Genomic DNA, 10,374 nt, shown 5'->3' with positions numbered 1-10,374 from the left:
TAAGATATTATGCTTCCTATTAATGTGCATGCTAAACAAATCACACTTTATCTCCCACCTTTGGTTATAATTGATATTCCTGTCAAGGGTCACATGGGTAGTGAAAGGTAGCATCAGGCTAGTGTCCAAGTTAAGCTCTTTTGAATTGCTCCTAGCATGGCTGATATTTCAGAAAAACTAAACAATGAAAGGCCAGCTCTGAGAGTGTTGGTAGTAAGGTAATCTCTTTTACTTCCTGTTTCTGGTAAAACTTGGCAGCACTGGTGAAGAACAATTATCAAAGGCTTGCCTATCTGTTGGACAGTTAGCAATGTCACCATGTGAATTAAAACACCCATTTTGTTCCTTCACATCTTTCTGTCCTTACCAGTTTCTTAGTTCTCTTCAGTCATTTACATATTGATGTTTCCAGGGTTACACGTATTCTGTTGGTCTGATACCATCCAGGCTATAAATCTTCCTGTCATGTTTTTCAGTCTCTGTGATTGATGCCTATATATTGGCACAGTTGATAATATTGAGAAACTGGAGTTTCTTTTTTCTCTATCAGTGATTTTATCTGTCAATCTTTAAAATGGCGGCACGGGGAAAAATGAGTATTAAATTGTTTTTGTCAAAGCACAGGGCTTTGGAAGTGAATAAATAATACAAACAGCCAGTGTTTTACAGTCTCTTGAGCACTTTATTTGTTATAAAGACAAATCCATAGCACACAGTGGCACCTTCTTACTTCCAACATCCGGGTTTACAAAGGATTAGCTCATAAAATGGTCTCAGCTTTTTAATGTGTTGTTTTAGATATTATTGAAACCTTATAAAAACAAGACTCACTACAAACAGGATCGGTGTTCAATGTATATTAAATGAGGTCAGATAATTAAATTCAAAATAATTTATAAATATTCAGATAAGAAAATTGAAATTACAAAAGCATATTTTGGTCAACATTAAACTGAATTACAACTGTGTGTGATCAATGCTATATCTACACAGCTAAGATTTTGTTAAAATACAGTTTTAGTTATCAAATAGTCTACCTCATTCCCCAGTACACTCACCTAACTTCCTTGCTAACACTCAGTACACATCTCATCCAGAAACTACCCATTTTACTCTAGTCCAGTTGTAAAGCACACCCTTCTGTCTCAACAGTTGCAGCCCACAAAGTGCCATCATCCGCTGGCTACAAAATAAAATACATTATTTAAAGGTAAAAACTCAGAGAACTTCTGAAATGGTAACCCATTCTCTCTGTGTTCATGAAAATAGGCAATCCAATTTGCAAGTTTCAAACCAATGTAAACTCTAGAAAACTCATGTTGAAGTATGGGGATAAGGACTGTGCACTAATATAGTGCGTAACAATACAGTGTCAGACTCGCCATTTACAGTAAATGCCTCGATTGGACTTTCCCGTGGATTGTCAATATGCGGCTGAGGATCAAGTTTACTCAAGTCTGTGTGAAATCCCTCAGGTTCTCTTCTTCTCATTTTCCAACAGGAAGAGAAGGGTTTTCAGGCCTCTTGGGAAAACCAAAAAAGCAAAACACACCCACAAACAATTTGAAAACAAAATGGCAGACCCAGTAATCCTTGACTCCATGTCCAAATGAAGCTGGGGCACTATTACTTTTGCAGTATTTGTATTCTTCCCAAGGTATCACAGCGTGAGATTCCTCAAAGAACTGAGAAGTCTGAGAGCTACAAAAGAGAAAGCATTTAAGGCAGCAGTTGATGTCTACATTTGGATTCCTTTTTCAAGTTACATGTCCAAGTCTCCATCGTAGGCCAAGGTCAGTGGCTTCTGATGGCGAGGTGTGCTTTGATGTTGTTTTGGCTTCTTGCTGCAAAGGGCAAAAGAGTTTTTATTAAGCTTTACTTCAGCTGCCAAAGACAATCCTGAAGACTAGGAATTCAAGTGGGAAAATTAGAATTGATTCATTTATCAGTAAGTATGTGCTTCCTCTTTTGAATTAACCACGCAACTTTTATCAATGGCGATATAGTTGGAGAAATGCACTGTGGGAAGGTTTGCCATTGTGTGAACCTCATAGCTCATACTCTCCCAAGCTCAGCTGACTCCAGCTTCACTGGGCCCATAGCATAGGAGTATATGTAGGCAGCATGCTTAGAAACTGCAGTTTTCTGTATTCATCAATTTAACTCTTTTAAAATATAAGCCACCACTTTTTCAAACTCCTAGAAAAGGTTTAGTGTATTGAGGAGAAGAGCCATTTTCTGTATTTGTTCTTGTTACACACAGGAAGGTGAGCATCTGCTGTTCACTAATTCCTAAGCCACCGTGACCTCCGCATCCCAGATGTTTAACATTTTGAACATCTGGGGCAGCCAGACTCCTGTGCCTTGCTCTGGCCTGAAAACAGTTATTTATTTGGCTGTCAACCTACTGTAACCTAGCAGAACAATTTCACCATGTAGGTAATGTAGGTAAAACCATCCTCACCTGGCCTTATCTGTGAATGGAAACTTTGTCATGTAGAGGGAGGCTACTTTTCCTATACATAAAGAACTCTGCGTGCCAAATCATGTGGAGATCTGCCATGTGCTTTCATTCTTTTTCTTATTTATAACTGAAAAATGTGTCATCTACTTTTCTTCTCCACACAGACGTTATTTACCCTAGAGCCTGGCTCCGTTATAGCTTCAGAGGCTAGCTCTCATCTACGCTGTCCTCATCCTGGGTCTTTGTCTCTCTCTCTGTGTCTCTCTGTCTCTATCTCTGTCTCTCCTTCCCAGATTGCTATGGTATATAGTATACACTAGCATCTATTATTCATTTTTTTCAGTGTGGACTGAGTGCCAAGCCTGTGCGCTGAGCATTTTATATTTATTCTTTCAATAAGTTCCAGAACTACTTTGAGAGGGAGGTACTTGTAAGAAGTGACATCCTTCTTTGCCCGGAAAAAGTGAATTGGATTTTATATCTAGACCAAATTTAAATTAAAATGAAACAATTTTAGTTTATAAATGGCAGTAGTAGGATTTACTACTGTGTCATCTGCTGTCATCAGCATCTGTCACGGGAGCATCTTCATCACGGTGCAGTGTCCCCTGCTTCCCCTCCTGTGTTTCCTGGCAACTGCTAACCAACCTTCTGGCCCCACGCATCCCTCGATGTGGCTATCTCATACATACATACAAACGGAGTCTACCAGCTGTTGCCTTTGTGTCTAGTTTCTTTCACCCAATGGTTAAAGTGGTGAGTTTTCTGTTATCTGCATGTATTTGAATAAGAAAAGTTTGACAGAACCAGTTATAGGAAGGATTTCCTAATTTAAGATGCCCACTTTATAATTTAAGGAGCAAAATTAAATTTTTCTGATTGATGTCTGAAGCAAGCCATGTGAGCTAAAGAGATAAAAAACAATTTCTGAAATGCTGAATGAAACCACACATCTTCTTAGGGACTCTCACCCAGCATCTGGCACACAGAGGGCTCTCATGGAGGATCTGAGTGCTGGGCCCAGGCTGCAGGGAAACAGCTTCCAGGCAGAGAAGCTAAGGGGAAACAGCAACTTGATTTAGAATCTTCTGAAGAGAGAGCTCAAGCTTTGGATATTGTGCCTTGCAGGCCCTTTTGCAGGTTCTCAGAGCTGGATTGCATAATTACTTGAATAGCATCCAATTTAACCTCATCTTTTTGAATCACAAGTATGTTCTAGAGGCTTTATTTGTAGCCGTGTGGTCCTTCTATCACAGATAATGAACCTGGTTTGAAACAGGGTTCTTGGGATGCTGACCAAGGCATTTTACCTAGAAGTGACTGACACCTTTCTTCTGAAAATGGTAAAGACGTCTCCCTGTCCCCACTGTGTGTAAAAGAACAGGGAGTAGGTAGAGGACCAAGAATTATAGAACTTACTAAAGGCTTTGGCAGCCTGCCCTTATTTTGCATGTGCTACAAGCTGTTAGGTGAAGAAAAATGAGAGCTGGGTCCCCCAGGAGTGAAGAGAGGAATGGCAGTGACTAGATTTGTATGAGGAGATAAAACCATTGCCTGGGAGACATGTAAACTTGGTTAAGCTCTATGAGTGGGGCCTGGGAAATTCTGCTCAAAATGTGCATGGAGGTTTTTATGTCTGCTTCCATATGTAGATTTATGAGCACAGTATCCACCTCTGAGACAATGCAGGGCCCAGGGACCTCGGTGGGCCATGATGGCCTACAGTCACTGAGATTAGAACTTTGTCCTCTGTCACTCACTCCATAGCGTGCAATCCATGAACACTATAAGCCTAAAGGTCTCAACTATGAGTGCATAAGATCTGAGAACCTTTGGAATATTTAAAACAAATGAAATAGCTCCCTAATGCCAATCTGGGAAGTCTAGAACAGATCCCTGGGCAGCTGTGGTTTAACCACGCCCCTAGACCAGTTAAAAAGTGTGAAAACCCATTAGTTAATAAGAGGCCTGGCTCTGGAATTCTTGGCTCCCTTTTCTTCTTCTCTATTGGAACATGCCTTCTTTAAGATAATTGTTTATTCTTTTTTTTCCTCCCTAAACTACAATTTTAGGAAAAACATGATCTTTCTCCCCCAAGCAAAACTAGGAATCCTAAAGGCCTACCAATAGGCTGCAACTCTCAGCACAAGTGCCCAGCCAGCATCCACACCATCACACGTTTCCTTCCTGTTGATCCTGACAGAGTACTCTGGACTGCCAGGGCAGCTTACAGAGTCACAAGAAGCATAAGACCGTGCTGCTGTCCTGTCTGGGAGGAATCATCGAAGACACATTTTCTAGTGACCTCTTTCAAGGATATATGCATTTTAGCAAAGAGTAAGAATGCATTCAGGAAAGCAGACTGACAGGCAAGCTGCTGACATTTCTAAGTGTCTTGGAATGCAACCCACAAGGAACACCCCTATGCTAGCTGACTTTCATCGTTTGATGGGAGCAGGGAACATTTTGAATCGGACAGCTGTCTTTGAAAGACATGCCTCTGGAAGCCAGGGTAGCACTCTCAACTATGCATGAAGAATCTGTTACCAAACGTGTTGCCAGATCAGACATAGTTACCCAGAGTGACTTCAAGGCACTATGTCCAGGTTATCCCCGAGCTCACCTGGTGGGCAACTTGAGCAAATCATTATCTGGTGTTTATTCCCAGGAGAACCTGAGACGGGGAACCTTTCAAAATCCCCAACACGTGTGGCAGGTGCTCAGAAGGTCACCATGGAAAGGAGTGCTTAGGGAAGCTGTTTTTCTGCTTCTCTCAGAAGTCCTCCCAAGTTTTATTATAGATTGCTTACGGTTAACATAGAAGTCTAAATCCTGGCATATGGTAAGAAATTTCCTACCATAAACTTTTTATTTTGGCGGAAAGTATACGGTCTCCAAACTGTCATCTTTTAAAGCTCCTGCACGGCATGTGATAGAAAGAGCTTTCATGAAAAGCTCCACTTGGGTTTCTGTAGGCGGCTTCTCCGAGACAGTGAGGAATGCGTCTCTCCAGAGCTCTGGCTTGCTCACCTATAAAAATGTAGGATGTTTAAGGTGGAAACCTAGGACATCCCACTGTATGTGAGAAACCTGTAGGATTTCTCAGGGAAGAGGACATGTAGGAGTAGCCTGGATCTGGGGCTTAGCCAAATCCAGAGTTGAGTCTATAAGCCCTGTGACCAAAGAAACAGTATTTCAGCTAACTGCTCCTTAAAACAGGAATGATAAGAATATCGTGAGACAATCAGGGGGATTAAGGAACACAGTTCCCATGCTGTATTTCTATGCCCGACATAAAAATATTTGACTTTTATGTTTCCACAAATCCTAAACTCTTAAAACAAAAATCCTATCTATTAATCAATTATTTATTCATTCATTCACTTTTCTAGGTGTTCCAATGATAATGATTCAAATTTGTGGTGTAAAAAAATCTATAAAACATGGTCAACATAGTATCCCCTCTAAGGTCTTTGGGGTTTGGTAGAATGTTGAAAGATAACTATGCCAACACCTAACAGTTAGCATGAAGCAAATACCACAGCGCAAGAGACACAGGCAAGTCATCCCAGTCTCTTAGAAAAGAACTTGGAATTTGAGTTTTATTGGAAGTGTGGGTTAAATGCCAATAGCTGGTCGAAATTTCATTTTTGATGAATGGATCATGAGGATGAAACTGTGAGAAATACCTTTGTTATATAGAAAGAAGATTGTAAATAACCACATAGGACAAGCACAGTGGCCTTAGAAATGTGAATGGACAAGAGTTGACTTTTGGGATAAAACATCTGTAACAGCAGTCAGACCCACAGAGATGCAGTACTCAACTGTGTGTGGAAATGAATATAGTAGAGGGAAGATTTGACTGACATTGGAGGGGCTGATGGGATCACCAAGTGGCAGGCACAAAAGTACACATAAACACTACATAAAACGGTTACTACTATGAAATGAGAGAAGCCTATACTTAAGCTAAATATTAACATATGACACAGGCTTTGCAATTGGATATATGATAAAGCAAATTGATTAAATACTTGAGTATCATTTTTTCTTGTTTAATCTAAATAGAAAAACATATTTATGCTGCCCAAATTTTCAAAGATACTTAGCTCTCTGAGATAATAAAGATACATGATTAGGGTCTGTGTAGTACAAGTTAGTTAGTCTGAGGTCCAGGGAATAGCAGAAGATGAAATTGAGAGTTGTTTGGGTTTGGGTCATAAAAGACATTAGGTACTCAGCTAGACAATGGGACATGACCTGACTTCATCAGTAAAATGTGACTAAACTAACAGTTTAACGAAGGGAGGTGAGGTGATGATGATTAGAGATGTGTTTTAGGAAGACTAATGTGGCCATAGAATGAAGAAGAAATGATGTGTAAATCCAAATGTGGGTTTTCTATGCAATGTAAGTTGGTCACTGAAACAAGTGAGACATGCTACTAGTATCTTGTAATTGGATCTTCTAAACAAGCATGATCATACACCTCTAGTTCCAGTGTTTGGAGCCTGAGTCTGGAATATTAACTTGCATTTAGATCAACCTGGTCTACTAGGGCACAGGAGAAAGGGAGGGAAGGAAGGAGAGAGGGAGGGAGAGAGGGAGGGAGATAGGGAGGGAGGGGCAAGAGACAGGAGCAAGAAAGACACAGAGATACAGATACAGACACAGACTCATGCATGCACACACACACACACACATACACACACACACACACATACACACACACACACACATACACACACACACACACACACACACACACACACTGGTGGGATGGGGAGAGACAGAGACAGAGACAAAGAGGCAGAGTCAGAAACAAACAGACAGTGACAGAACAGGGGATTGGTAAAAAAAAAAATTCCTACTACCAGAATTCAGAATCCCAGAGCTTGGAGTTATATACAGTCTTATCAAATATTTGCTTCTGGAAGAGTGGACTACAATTTAAAAATGTGTAAGTTGTTAGGAAGGGAGAAAAATAATGAAGAAAATATCTAGATGTTACTTTTACATCTAGATATATTAAAAACTACATGCTAGTTTTAAATTTCTTGGGCATAAGAGTATTTTTGGGACAACAGAATCTAGATTGGGGATTAAGCTCTTAATATGGAGGAAGTCATTTGTTCTCATATTGCCATCAGGCCAACCAATGATCTGGAACCTTATTGTCTGCAACTTGAATTGTTCTATATACATTGATTCCCTTCATATCCTCTACTATGACTCTTAGAATGTCCCATTTTCTAATCTTTTACGGTGGTGGGTACCTCAGAAGACTCTAAAACTCCTGGAAGCGTTCAAGCTCATATTTGTTCATTGTCACTAGATGTCCACAGTACTTGTCAAACTTACCAACCGAAACACTTAAGCTGGTCCAATCATTTGATTATAGGGTTGGTGACTGCTGGAGACAGTGCTTTTTATTACAACATCCTGGAAACACTAGCTGGGTAGAAATTTTATTTCTAGGAATTCAATCTTGATCACTACAGGTAGCAAGAGGGATACAAGTCATCTGATTTTCTTCACCAATTTTAACTGACTGAAAGCAAAGATTTAAGAGTCTGTGTAGCCTTGGAAATAGATTTTGAAGATAAATATACAGATTTGAGTCAAGATTAAAACTTGGATAAAATTTCTCAAGAAATATTCTGTGAGACAGATGAGCAATATAAATATCTCAGTTGGGAGGGAAAAAAAAAGCCCAATAACACTTTGATCTCATAAAAAATATTCTTGAAAATGTTGCTTTGGAAGCTAATATCATATTCTTCACATACTTTAAAGTATTCAAATTTATTTATGTGTATGTAGTCTCAAGAACTGCTCATCAACTTAAATATATTCTGTGCAATAGCAATAAACTCATTAGAATTTCCAGAGAGTAGGCAGTAGGACCAGTAGTCACTTGCAAAGCGGGGACCCTGGAATTGACAGCTAATTAGATGTGGATGTTTTAAATATTATCTTTGTTGTTAAAAATTCATTAGCAAGGGGGAACCAACTGGTTAATTTACCCTAACTTTTCAAAACAGGCCAGATTAAGAACTGATGACAGCTAAGAATAATTTTATATCTAGGATTATCTAAAGATTGTGCTCTAAGATTGGCAACAGATCAGAATTACCTGGGGGAAGTAATGCATTTAGAGAAGTCCTGCACACACCCAAAGGTAACTAATTTCAGGTCCTTGGGTGTAGAAGTCAACATCAGTATCTAGGAGATGTCTTATGTGCATCATGGTAAAGCCATATTCCAAACCAAACTCTAAGTGCAAGTGCCAAGGCATGCGTTGTCTTTTATGTCTTCTAATATTAACCAAAAACCAAATAAGAATGTACGATCAAGTGTAACAGTATTGGCAAAGGTCCAGGTTTTTTGTTTTTTGTTTGTTTTTGTTTTTGTTTTGGTTTTTTTTTTTCTTTTGGTTTTTCGAGACAGGGTTTTTCTGTGTAGTATTGGCTGTCCTGGAACTCACGCTGTAGACCAGACTGGCCTTGAACTCAGAAATTTGCCTACCTCTGCCTCCCAAGTGCTGGGATTAAAGGCATGCACCACCACTGCCTGGTGAGGTCCCGTATTTCAACTGTTAGTCTCTTTTTCTTAATGGTCTGGAGATCCCTCCATTTTCATCAATGTTTTACAGGACAGCCACCACACAGCTGCTGGGATTTGAACTCAGGACCTCTGGAAGAGCAGTTGGTGTTCTTAACCACTGGGCCATCTCTTCAGCACTTCATCAATGTTTTAAAAATACCATTTCATTTTAAACCCCCCCCCCCCCTACAAAAACAGGGTGTATGTGATTTTCAGTCTTTGGCACTTACCAAACAAGATAGGAAGTAAATACTAGGAAGATCATGATAAGAAAACTGCCACCAGAAACACCATAAACCCAAATTTTCACTCGGCCATCTGTTGAAGACAGAAATAACACAACAACATTAGCTAGCACATGGATGTCTACAACATTTAGGAGCGAAACACACACACACACACACACACACACACACACACACACACACATACACACACACACACATACACACACACACAGTAAACAAATGTTTGAAAAACTAGAGCCAATGACTAATCCTCAACCAGAAACGGATGTCTAAGATAGCAGTACTCAGTCGGAGTAGCTAGCCATGTTTTGGGCGTTATCTATGAGCTTCCCCAAGGAATCAGAGGTTGACAATATTCTCTCCTGAGCATCATAAGAATGTAGAGTATTTACTAGAGATAATTATAACAACAATTAATGGAAAATTTAGGCCACAGATTTGAAAAAGAGCAAGGAGAGTTTGGAAGGAGGAAGGTGAAATGGTGTAATTGTACTAAAACCTCAAAAAATAATTAAAAAAACAAAATAAATTATACAACTTTATACCAGTTGCTGTGGACTTTCTAGATAAGAACAGTTTATATCATTCTAATTTTTAGCAAATTAACCCTTTACACACATTAGGTTGTTAGCTAAGTGTGGTGGGACAGCCTGTAATTCCAGCACTCAAGAGAGTCACTACAAGTTTGAGTTCATCTTTGTCTCAAAAAAACGAACAAATGTACGAAACCTATATGGTTGTAACTGCATTGCAGTAAATACATTTTTCTGGCCAAATACTTTCTCTTTCACCTGAATTCACAAATGTTTGTAGTTGCAAGCTACATATTGGTGATTGCTGTTAAATATAAAAGAATAATGACAGCAAGAAGACAATAAGGTAAGACTAAAAACTGAAATATAGAACCCAAGCTCCCATTCCCAATGTGACATACAGACATGGCCAAAGTTTCACACAAGGCAAAGGACAAAACCCCTGCAGTTACAAAGATAACTACACTTCTTCAACTGTTCTTTTTTTTAATTCTTTTTTTTATTTGATATATTTTTTATT

General features: G+C 39.4%; 1 protein-coding gene across 1 annotated transcript in view; it reads right to left on the bottom strand.

The window, feature by feature from the left end:
• Window positions 1-676: 676 nt before the first annotated feature.
• The window catches only part of Thsd7b (thrombospondin type 1 domain containing 7B), a 949,886-nt gene continuing 940,188 nt past the window's right edge, over window positions 677-10,374 (bottom strand). Inside the window, exons 27-28 of the mRNA XM_052200991.1 lie at window positions 9,304-9,391; window positions 677-1,844 (exon numbers count right to left, since the gene is read on the bottom strand). Of these exons, the coding sequence (XP_052056951.1) occupies window positions 1,763-1,844; window positions 9,304-9,391 (170 nt within the window). The 3' untranslated portion in view covers window positions 677-1,762. The remainder of the gene's footprint in view (window positions 1,845-9,303; window positions 9,392-10,374) is intronic.

Source organism: Apodemus sylvaticus, chromosome 12 (assembly GCF_947179515.1).
Source record: "Apodemus sylvaticus chromosome 12, mApoSyl1.1, whole genome shotgun sequence".
In the NCBI taxonomy this organism is placed as follows: domain Eukaryota; kingdom Metazoa; phylum Chordata; class Mammalia; order Rodentia; family Muridae; genus Apodemus; species Apodemus sylvaticus.
This window is presented reverse-complemented; position numbering and strand designations above follow the sequence as displayed.